The sequence below is a fragment of the Chiroxiphia lanceolata genome, chromosome 3 (genome assembly GCF_009829145.1).
Source record: "Chiroxiphia lanceolata isolate bChiLan1 chromosome 3, bChiLan1.pri, whole genome shotgun sequence".
In the NCBI taxonomy this organism is placed as follows: domain Eukaryota; kingdom Metazoa; phylum Chordata; class Aves; order Passeriformes; family Pipridae; genus Chiroxiphia; species Chiroxiphia lanceolata.
Genome location: NC_045639.1, coordinates 14,035,218 through 14,045,682, shown reverse-complemented (window position 1 = coordinate 14,045,682; position 10,465 = coordinate 14,035,218). Strand labels below are relative to the sequence as shown.

Here is a 10,465-nt window from a genome sequence, read left to right as displayed (position 1 = left end):
AACAAAGTCAGTTATTCTTGTATCCATTGTACTGTTACCTGACGCAGATTCCTGGTTACTTTCACATCATGCCAGGCATTGTCATTAAATTTCCCATTCACAGGTTCCACCAGTGCTTCAAAGGCCCCTGAGCCCAAATTAATGACCAAGGAGACAGCTCCATTTTTCAGTGCAAGATTGACATAATCAGCCGATTTTCCTGTGTGAAGCATCAGTCCATTCCTCTGAAGTGTCTTAAATGACAGAGTTATTTCATCACTGCTACTCTGTATGGGATTCTGAGATAAATCATAGCAGAAGTATTCTGATCCCTTGAACGTTGCGATATATTCTTCTTTTCCTGACAAACAAAAGGAGAGAAACAAACAAGTAAATCACTGGCACGTAATTAAAAGCAACTTGCATGATTTATTTTCATAGCTAATTTAACAGTATTAGTATAAGCAGTGTATCAAAAAGTAATTCATTTAAAATGCTTAAAATCCATGAAGAAGAGAGATAACTGAGATTTACTGTAAATGTATTTTTAACTTTTCTTACAGAATTTTAATGTGTATGATTAACATCAGAAAATACACTGAATCAGCAATTGCATTACTGTTATTTAAGAAATCTGATCTAAAACACATCTAAATATATAACGTTCAGGCGAACGTATAAACCAAATTGTTATTCTAGTCAAAACACAGATATTTTCCTTTCCAACTCTCGCTAAAATCATAACACCTCAACAAGAATCAATAACCTAGATATTTCCAGTTGCTCTGGCCTAAGGTCTTGAATAAACCAAAGCTACAAACCATTCATTTAAGAATCTATCTTAAAACTTTATACAGCACCACGCCAGAGGGCAAGTTAATGTGCATCAGTAAACAAACAGGTTTTTTTATGGGATGTACTTTTACTAGCCAGTATGTGCCATACAGATTTATTTTTCTTAGTTTATCCTGAAGGTGACTAAGAAACACAAATAGCAGAAGCTAAGCTTTAAATCTCATCAGAAAAGCAAGTGTAACATATATGGAGATTATGTTTTCCCCTTAAGTCTTACAAATGAACACATACACTGACCTTACATTAGAGGTGTACAGAGTTTAGAGATATAAAAAGTCAAAATTTAGTTGTTTAGCTAACAATAAGTTAGTAACATCTCAATGGAAACCTGCAGATGTTTATGCAGTGTAAGGAATAAAGTATGAAAACCTGACAATGTCAAATTTCATCATTCTTGAGAATAAACTATCTCCAGCAGAGAGCTGCATACATCAGTCTATGATAACATCAGAACAAAACCAAAACATATGCATAAATATACAGATAAAGGAAATAACAGTGTGAATTTAAGAGACCAGTAAATGACAGAGCATGCAAAAAGCAGGTGCAAGGACATAGGTTTTTTGAAAAGTCCCTGGGCATATTTGTTTCCTATTGTTCATCTGCTTATAACCCTCTGCAGCAGTCTATACTTTAACACTGATCCCAGATATTCTCAATGCTTTTCTTTAGATAATAGAGCATAGTGAGTTCAGACAGTAATGCAAAGTACTTCAGATAGGACTCCAGACAATTATTGCATTTTACTTTAACTTTGCTTTGAAATAAGAACATTAAAAATTATTAGTCTATGCTATTTGAAGTGCTTTCTCACAGATTTGTCGCAGAATTCTTGTGATTTTTTTGGGGTTTTATTTATCGGTTTGGGTTTTTTGGTGGGATTTTTTTTGTCTTTTGTTGTTGCTTCACTGGGCTTTGTTTGTGGCAGCAGCCAAATCATACTACATTACTGTGCAAAAAAATATAATGACTGTTTATCAAATATGCTCTCTTTACAGCCCGAAGTAAGATTCACTTGTATCTAACCCCAAGTAAATCCACAGCTGGATTTCACTACCTTGGCCTATTTTGTAAACAAACATTTTTTTAAAAAGAAGAAAAAAAAAAATCACCTCTCTGAGCACCCTTAAGGATGCTTTTCCCTGCTGTTGACAGCACATCTCACTAAACACAAAATCAAACAAAACCAGTCTCCAGATTCAGACTAAGCCATGTTCCTCTCTTACAAGAAGCAGTTGGTCACATACAGCACACACACTGCTTCCTGCCTTGGCCATTCATCATGCATGATAAATATGCAGGACAAGTTAAGTGCATATTTCTGAATATATATCTCTAAAATGTGCTACATCCTGACCAGGCTTCTGTAAGGCTATGATATCTAGACAGCTAGTACCTCCATGGACAAACCTAATCACCTTTCTGGAAGGGATTTAATCAATAGATAGCCGGGTTTACAAGCAACAAGTGGTTAAACAGTGAGAAAACTCCACCCTCCCAGTTTAAGGAGAACAAGAGTACTGAGATTTTATTTTTTTTTTAACATGGAATTCCATTCTGGACAAAAGTTAGATTCTTAGAGGTCTTCTGACTGATGCTTACTGTGAAGAGAAAAGCAGTTAAAATAAGTCAGATGTTGTATCACCAAGCCACTTTCATCCAGCATCAATTTTTGACACTGAGGATAAGTGTTACTCTTTGTTAACTCGAGACATGAGTTAGGTTCCACATGAATGACTGAGGCTAAAAGTTAGCTTTTTCAAGCTGTCCAAAAGCCTTTATTTCTTACCTATGACATTACCGAAAGAGAAGCAATAAAACACTTATAACCCTTCCTAGTCTATCTGGGACAGCAGGTCAAGAGACTGCAGTTTCCACTAAGGACACACAGAAGTGGTTGTACCCATTCTCCAGGTCTTAAACCTTCCAAATCAGTCCTACATGCAGAACCCCACCACCCTGATGGCAACACATCCTGGCCCCTGATGTATTTAAGTAGAGAAGGAATTGGCTCATTGTGCATAAAGAATTCACAAACAATGCATTTTCTGGGGTTTCAGTGCACTAAAAGCAGCAGACTGCATGAATACCCTGCATCTCATTCAATGAATATTTAATAAAAGCATAAATGCTCAAGAGCAAATTTATTTGGTGTGGATGCTTGCTGCACAAGCATATTAAACCAGCATAAATACCTACAATGGAGAGATGATAAAACTTACATGCAGGAACCTGGTATGTGTAGTTTTGTCTCTTGTATTTAATGACTATAACACAAAGAACTGAAGGACATATATGAATCAATGTGCACACATATTATGCACTGTAAACAACTTCTATGAAACCAGATCATTCACACAGATATGAAAATCTATGGAGTTTAAATACACCAGGTCTTTTTTTATTTATTTTTATTATTATTATTATTCCTAAATAAGGACCTGAGGAAGCAAGCAATTCATTCTAGCAAATTTGAATGATTCTTCTTCAAACAACACTATGAATCCTGCAGCACTTACTTTTAATTTTTGAACTCTCTCCCATTCCTTTTAGCTTCAATGATACAGTCCATGATACTCAGTAATTTCACCAAAGTACTATCATTAACTGATAGGTTTAATGATTTTCATACAAGGCACTTAAAGAGTCTTAGGTAAGCTGTATTTATTCCCTTCATCTTACTGTGCCATCACTCTGGCATGTGAGTTGATCAAAATTAACTCATGTATGAAGCTTCCCCAAATTCACAGAGTGATGATACCCCATTTCAAGTATTTCTGGAAAGAAATAATGAAGATGGGGTTCTATTTAATCACCGATTTCAGCAACAAAACTGTGTAGAAAGCTTGAATCTGAAGTATTGGGAGTTGAATGACTTTTTTAAGTTATACTGAAGCGTTTAATTTTTAAACAAATTACTTATATCTACATCAAACTAGCATTCATTTGTTTAAAAACTGAATTTGAACTTGAAAACAAAAATGCTAAAACTGAGCATAACATTTTACTTCAGAAAACATATATGGAAAAACCTGAACACTGTAGATAAAGACATTGATTGCATACTTTTCCTACCAAACTATCTTTTCTGCTTTCCTGCCAAACCAAAAGTGTTCATTATTTGCCATTTTCATGTTGTAGGACTGCGTTTTACACAATTGGATTTCAGAATTCATTGCCATACTACAAGACAGACCCCCTAGCAGGAATTCATTAGGGTCGATTGCTGGGGCATCAGAGCTCTAATGTTTATCAGGTGGGTCTCATTCATTCTTCAGATAACTGGGAGATGTTCTGGTCTGACAACAGTAGGCTCTTGGGTTGCAGAGTAAAGAGGCAAACTCTAAACTTCCAGTTGTGCAACTATGGGCTCCCTGACTAATTGGCATCATTCCTGATCCAAATTGGCTCCATTCCTTTCCTTTGCCATTTAAGGTTATGGTAATCATGGGCTGCCAGTTACTATGTTTTCTGTAAAACTCATTGAGATTTCTGATGTAAATAGCTTTTAGGAAGCTAAGCTTGAGAACACTGAAATGATTCAGCAACATTTTGTTATATTAGGAAATTCACTTCTGATGTCAATAGCTTTGACTTTTTTATTCTGATGAGTTTCGCCGTTAAAAAAAAAATATTTTGACAGACTAAAAGTCACAGGGCTTGACTGAGCAGCTACTGAGACAGTTTGGATACTCAACTAGATAGCCATCTCATTTTCCAGTAGGTGCCACCTTCTAAGAACTACAATACTTCCCCACAGGCATCTGATAGCTGAAGATACACTTCCTGGCCTTATAGAAGAATGAATCCTGAAAACCTCCGGTTTCAAATGATTGAAAGGAGATTAAGTGTATAGTATCTTTTCACAGGAAGCATCTCAACAGAAACAGCATTTCCTTATTTGAAGAGATACCAACAGCATGAATTCAAATATCTTCTATGACAACATTCCAGTTTGGCCAAACTGCAAATATTACAGAAATTATTTGAAGGGAAGGGAGATACCAGTAAAATATCTCCACATTTCTGCAGCCTTTTAGAGTAATCCACTCCCCACAAAAAATTAATATTCCCCCTTATGATCACTTGGATGCAACCTCAGGCATCTTTTCTCTCGATATGGTATTGATATTTGGAAAGTAGTTAGGCATTGTAACTACAACACTGCCTTGCCATACCCAGCTATGAAATGAAGAAGGTAAAAGAGCCATAGTTATGCCACTGTATGATTTCAGTGTAGGCTAGCAAAGGTTCAGAAAAACCAAGAATAGGAAATCAGGTTACAAAGCTTTATTGTGTTTGTCACTGAAAAACAGCCATTTCTAGCAGACATACAGCAGGAGGCACATGAGTAAAAATATTTTGACACAGGACAGAAAAAACACTAAAGGATACTGGTAAGTATACCTGTATCAACTCTTTAATGTCAAGCAGATGTACTATTTTACTCTTGATATTAACGCATTATTTAGAAGGGATAGATTTAAAAAATAAAGAAACATTAAAATGTTTTATGTAAAAACCCAGTAATAATCTGTTGCTACATTTCATACCACAACTTTTGTTAATCCTATAAGTAAATTAAGAACAGGCTTCATTAATAACCAGTTGTGTATACTGCTGGTTGTTTGTTTATTTTTTCAAATTATCACTTAATGACACTTAGAAAAACCATTAAAATGCACGGCAGTCATTCTAGCCACTATGAAGTGTTGCACTTCATTTAATGATTAAAATGTAATTACCTGCATAGAAAAGCACAAGATAATATGAACATCAGTAATGGAGTTTAACATGTTTTTATTCTGAATTTTGAGTACTGCAAATTATTGTGTATTATGGCAGTTAAAATCCAGAATTACAGACGATGTATAAATACAGAACAACGTGATCTGTTTGTGTCACAGAAAGAATTCAGACAAGAAGTATGTTTTTATTAAAGCCCCTGTTGCTGCAAAATGTGTATGTTTCTTTGCCCTGTTCCCCAATGAAGTCAACAACAGGTTTAATATTCACTTCTTCGGAGGTCCATTTAAGTCCTTAGTCTGATGAAACATCTAGAAGAAATACTTCCACAGACCTTAGCATATTTTATAATCCTATATAAGCAATATATTAAGCTTTACAGCATGTCTAGCCTACTCACTGGCAGTACTACATCACAAAATAAGTCTGGCTGATTCCATAATAATTTGATCATGTGTTCACGCTTGATTTAAATCACATACATATGACTAGAGGCTCTGATCTTACTACATAGTAACAATAATAGGATCATAGACAAGAGAAATAAAAATGTACAGAGAGAGTAAGAGTAAATTCTGTTTATTGATAGCTGCAATGTTTCTTTAAAAAACAAGAAAACAAAAGTCTTAAAATAAGTTTATTAACTAAAATCCAACAACCCATGTCATGTAAATCCCCCATCTATTATTACACAACAAAACCTGGTAGAGTGTTGTCAATTTATCTGTCTGCCAAAAGAATTATTGTCAAAGAGAAAATAGGCTGACACCAGTGATATTCTACTTCTAAGAGCCAAGTTCCTTCTTATAGTCTTCAAAACATTAAATGTTGACTGAATAAATAAATTATGCCAAACCAGAGTCTACTATGTTCCCAGATGTACTGTTTAGTGCTCCATTTCACAACAGTTTAAAATTCAAACATTTTTCCGGTATGCCATCATCTTATTTATAAAGTCTTTCTGAAAAAGTAAAGCAACTAGGGCAAACTACAATAAAACAGCACATGGACAAAACCATTAACAAGAATGATTGATACAATAAAACCAAACAACCTGAACTGCTACTTCTGTTGTAAACTTTGCAGTAATAGCAAACTAATGGCTTGCCATTACATACAATGGGCACACTCTGCATAAGGTGTGCACCATTGAACCTAGAATGATCTCAGGATGCACCATGCACAAGGTTTCTCAGTATACTGCTCTTTTAGGAGGCCAGCCTATACCCTTCAATTAATACAACACTCACTCAATCTTAAGATGAAAAAGTATAAAGACTATCAAGTAGTTCTCCAAACGCTATTACCTGAATTTGACTTTTTTAGTTTCCCAGTTACATAAAATAGGCTTACCAGGTTGCATACACAAACAGATCATGAGGGCACTCAAAGAAGAAACCAAAATATTACTGTCTACTTAACAAATTTAAGACTTAAGTATGAAACCAACAAAAATGATGGAATTACGATAAAGCCTAAGAAATTAATTCAAAGAGAATACAGATGGTCTAATTTATCAGTTATGGTTTAATTAATATTTAAAAGTACTGCTGTTGTTATACTCTAGCAGTTTTCTATTCCTATCTCTTGTAAATAATTTTTTAATAGAAGAATCTTCCATGCTTCCTTTCATTTTTCACAATTGTTTTTCCTTTCCAGAAACTATTCTCCTTGCCTTCACTGAAAATTCCAAGAAAGTAATGCAGAGTGAAAATCAGATTCATGATTCCAAATCCACAACTTGAAAACATCTACCTGTTTATTTCCTTTTTTTATGCCCCCTTTTCCCCCTTATTTAAATACAAATTTCTATCTCCCTTCCCTATTATAATAGTGTACTCTGAAAAGGATAACTAATGCTAGAATAGAATCTCCAAAAGGAACTGAAATTGCTATTCATGAGCATCTCATTTGTCAGCATACTCAGAAATTCTTTGCACAATTCATTGTTGTAATATTTAGCAAACAAAAGTAAGAAACAAGATGGGTCTTTATTACACATAAATCAGTAAATATAGAAAGTCGCACTCAAGGCTGTTAAAAGCAAACAGCTAAACTGTAAATGGGAATTTTTGGTCTGAAAAGAGCTACCATTGTTATAGAAAGACGAAGATGCACTGTCACAAAAACAGCAGTTACCAGCTCCAGAAACCATTCTAAAATAAATTTCATTTTTAGTAGTCACATTACACTACCTTCTACTTCCTTTATTAGGGAGTAAGTCTATTATGAGATAATAATAACTAGCCTAACACGGGAACAAAACATTTAAGACCATAAGCAACTTATTTTGAAGGACTCAGGAATCACTTCTCAAGGGCTTCTTATTATTTTAAATGATCCTCTTGCAGAAAAAAGCTGTACAAGTGCCTATTCATTCCACAAATGCAGAGAGCTGGTGAACCAACTCAAGCCCTTCTCCAGAGGAAAACAATGCATTCAAAACTATGACAAGGGAAGTGTAAAGTTTTGGGTAGTTGTTATAACCAACTGCTTTGGGCCACCATAGTGTCTATTCATGACATATACGATCAGTACCTGGTTTATCTCAAAACCACTACACCTGTAATCCTGGGCACCAAAGTCTGCACTTCTTGTGCCCAACATAAAACTCGTCTCCATTTAAGTAAAATGAGGTGCAAAGAAAAATTCTAACTCACAAGAAGAATTTAACAGCATAAGTGATACAAATTCACGTGTAATATCACGTTGTAGAAGAGAAACTTGGAAAAGCTGTCTCGTTCCTGTTTTGTTTTACACACAATCATTAAATTAGTTGCAAATTACAGGAAGTATGAACCTCTGATCCCTCCCCACCATCTCAGATTAGAATAAAATTATGATAGTTGCCACTCATGATAAATGACTTACAGGGAACACTAGATAAGTGATAAATTACTCCATTCTGCTAAACAGCAATTTAAATTCATTTCTAAAATGGCTAGACCATGCAATTTCCTCACTAATTTTCAGTTCCTTTTATTTAATCACATGGAGTATGCACTTCAAAAGCAAATTTGCAATTGGGGAGGGATAGGAAAGCAAGCAGGACTTTTTAGGAATGATGCCATCTTAGTGTACATTAGATAGTAAACTGCTAGAAGGTGAAAATAAGCAAACCTTTTTCCAATTAGCAGTTGTATCATTAATAAGTAGATTAGAAAGTCCTGCACTTTATATCTTAGTGATAATGCCTTTTACATAATTACTCAAACCCCCAAATTTTGACATCATGATTTTAAAGGTATTCCTATTAAATTAAGAATAAACTGCAAAATGTAAAATACTCATATCACTTCTACACTGTTTTTACTCAACCTTAGATGCTGGGAAACCAGAGTAGCATTATACCAAGAAATGAATACAGGCTTCAGCTTTTCTGCCAAGGTAAAAAACTGTGCTGCAAAACTTACCAGAGGCCTTTCCCAGTCCTCAAGGTTCCCACTACTTTACAGCTGAACTGGAAAATACAGATTTGCAGCTTTCAAAGGATCAGAAGCACAGAGACTTTCAATATCAGATTGCTCACAGAGTTGTAGAAAAACTGATGTTAAAATAGTAAAAATAATGTTTTTTAATTTGACTCTCTATAACTATATAAGTTCTGCAAACACAAGTTTTAGAATGAATGTGACTTGAGTGATGAAACAGGAAAGGAAAATTCTTCTTCGCCATCCTGGGCTGGCTCTCTTCTACCTGCATAGTACAGGGGAGAGCTGTGAAAATTGAAAGTAGCCTGTATCCTGGATAAAAATTCATTTCCTGAACTGCTCCTTGGAAAAAGTAGTACCACCTTACTACTTGCTGAGGGTTTTCCAAATGACTCACATTAATTTTTCATTGTTGTTAGTAAAAATGAGCCTTAGGAGAGAAAGATTGTTTTGCATTTGCTGGTATATTTAAACATACATTTCTAATGAAAGAATAAGGAAGAAAACAGCCCCAAAGTAACACATTATATAAATTTATCATAATATGTAGAAAGAGTTAACTAGTTAAATGCTCTAACAAGGAACAGTTCCAACGCTAATAATAAACTTCCTAAACATCAGCTGGATACCTCTCTTATGGCACCACACAGCACTACAGAATTAGTGCAGCATGTCCTGGGGTTTGGATGTGATAAAAAAACAACAAGCAATTTTCTAGTCCTAATTACCTCCTGTTAAAAGAAGCCCTTTGCAACAATAAGCTTTCCAGAGATGCAGAGGGAATGCCACTGCAATGGTATTATGTGCATGATGAGCCCCTGTTTTAAAACCAATTTTGCACTTGTATCATAGAGGTACTACAGGAATATGCAGCACTTGCCTCAGTAATAAGAACTACAGCATGGTTTTGAAAAGAGTAAAACAAAACAAACACCTTCTGGAGGATATTATACACACCTGTCACTTCCCCCCACCCCCCCACCCCCAATCTGTGCCTAAGATTGTATCACTGAAGGAATGTCTACATATAAACACTGGGGAAAAGTCTGTTGCATCTCTGCCTTAGTCTTCAAAACATGTTTGGAAGAAGCTATTTATAACTCTTAGTCTTCTAATAAACATGGGAAATTAAATATGAAAACAATAGTTTTAGCATATCTTCCAGTCTGTTGAGGATACTATCATCTAATAAAGAGAGTTTTTTCACCTGTAAAACAAAGAAATATCTTTCCAAGCTACCGAGTACGTGAGGAACACATTCTGTGAAAGAATCCTACAGCAGCAAAGGGGACCTGAGAAGCCAAAGTCTTAACTGAAGGAATCTACTGTTTAAAATAATGAGCTGAAATGTGCTAATGGCCTATTGCTACACTAGAAATATTTTATCTAAACAAGCCATTCCTAATACCCCGTTGCAACCCTTTCTCTTCAAATAGACTTAAAAGGACTACTAT

At 35.1% G+C, this 10,465-nt stretch overlaps 1 protein-coding gene across 30 annotated transcripts in view; it reads right to left on the bottom strand.

Annotated features, from left to right (window-relative positions):
* NRXN1 (neurexin 1) overlaps nucleotides 1–10,465 on the bottom strand; it is a 711,718-nt gene that overhangs the window by 474,083 nt on the left and 227,170 nt on the right. For all 30 annotated transcript variants that reach the window (XM_032683731.1, XM_032683732.1, XM_032683768.1 and 27 more), the window contains one exon: nucleotides 39–340. In XM_032683731.1, the coding sequence (XP_032539622.1) occupies nucleotides 39–340 (302 nt within the window). The remainder of the gene's footprint in view (nucleotides 1–38; nucleotides 341–10,465) is intronic.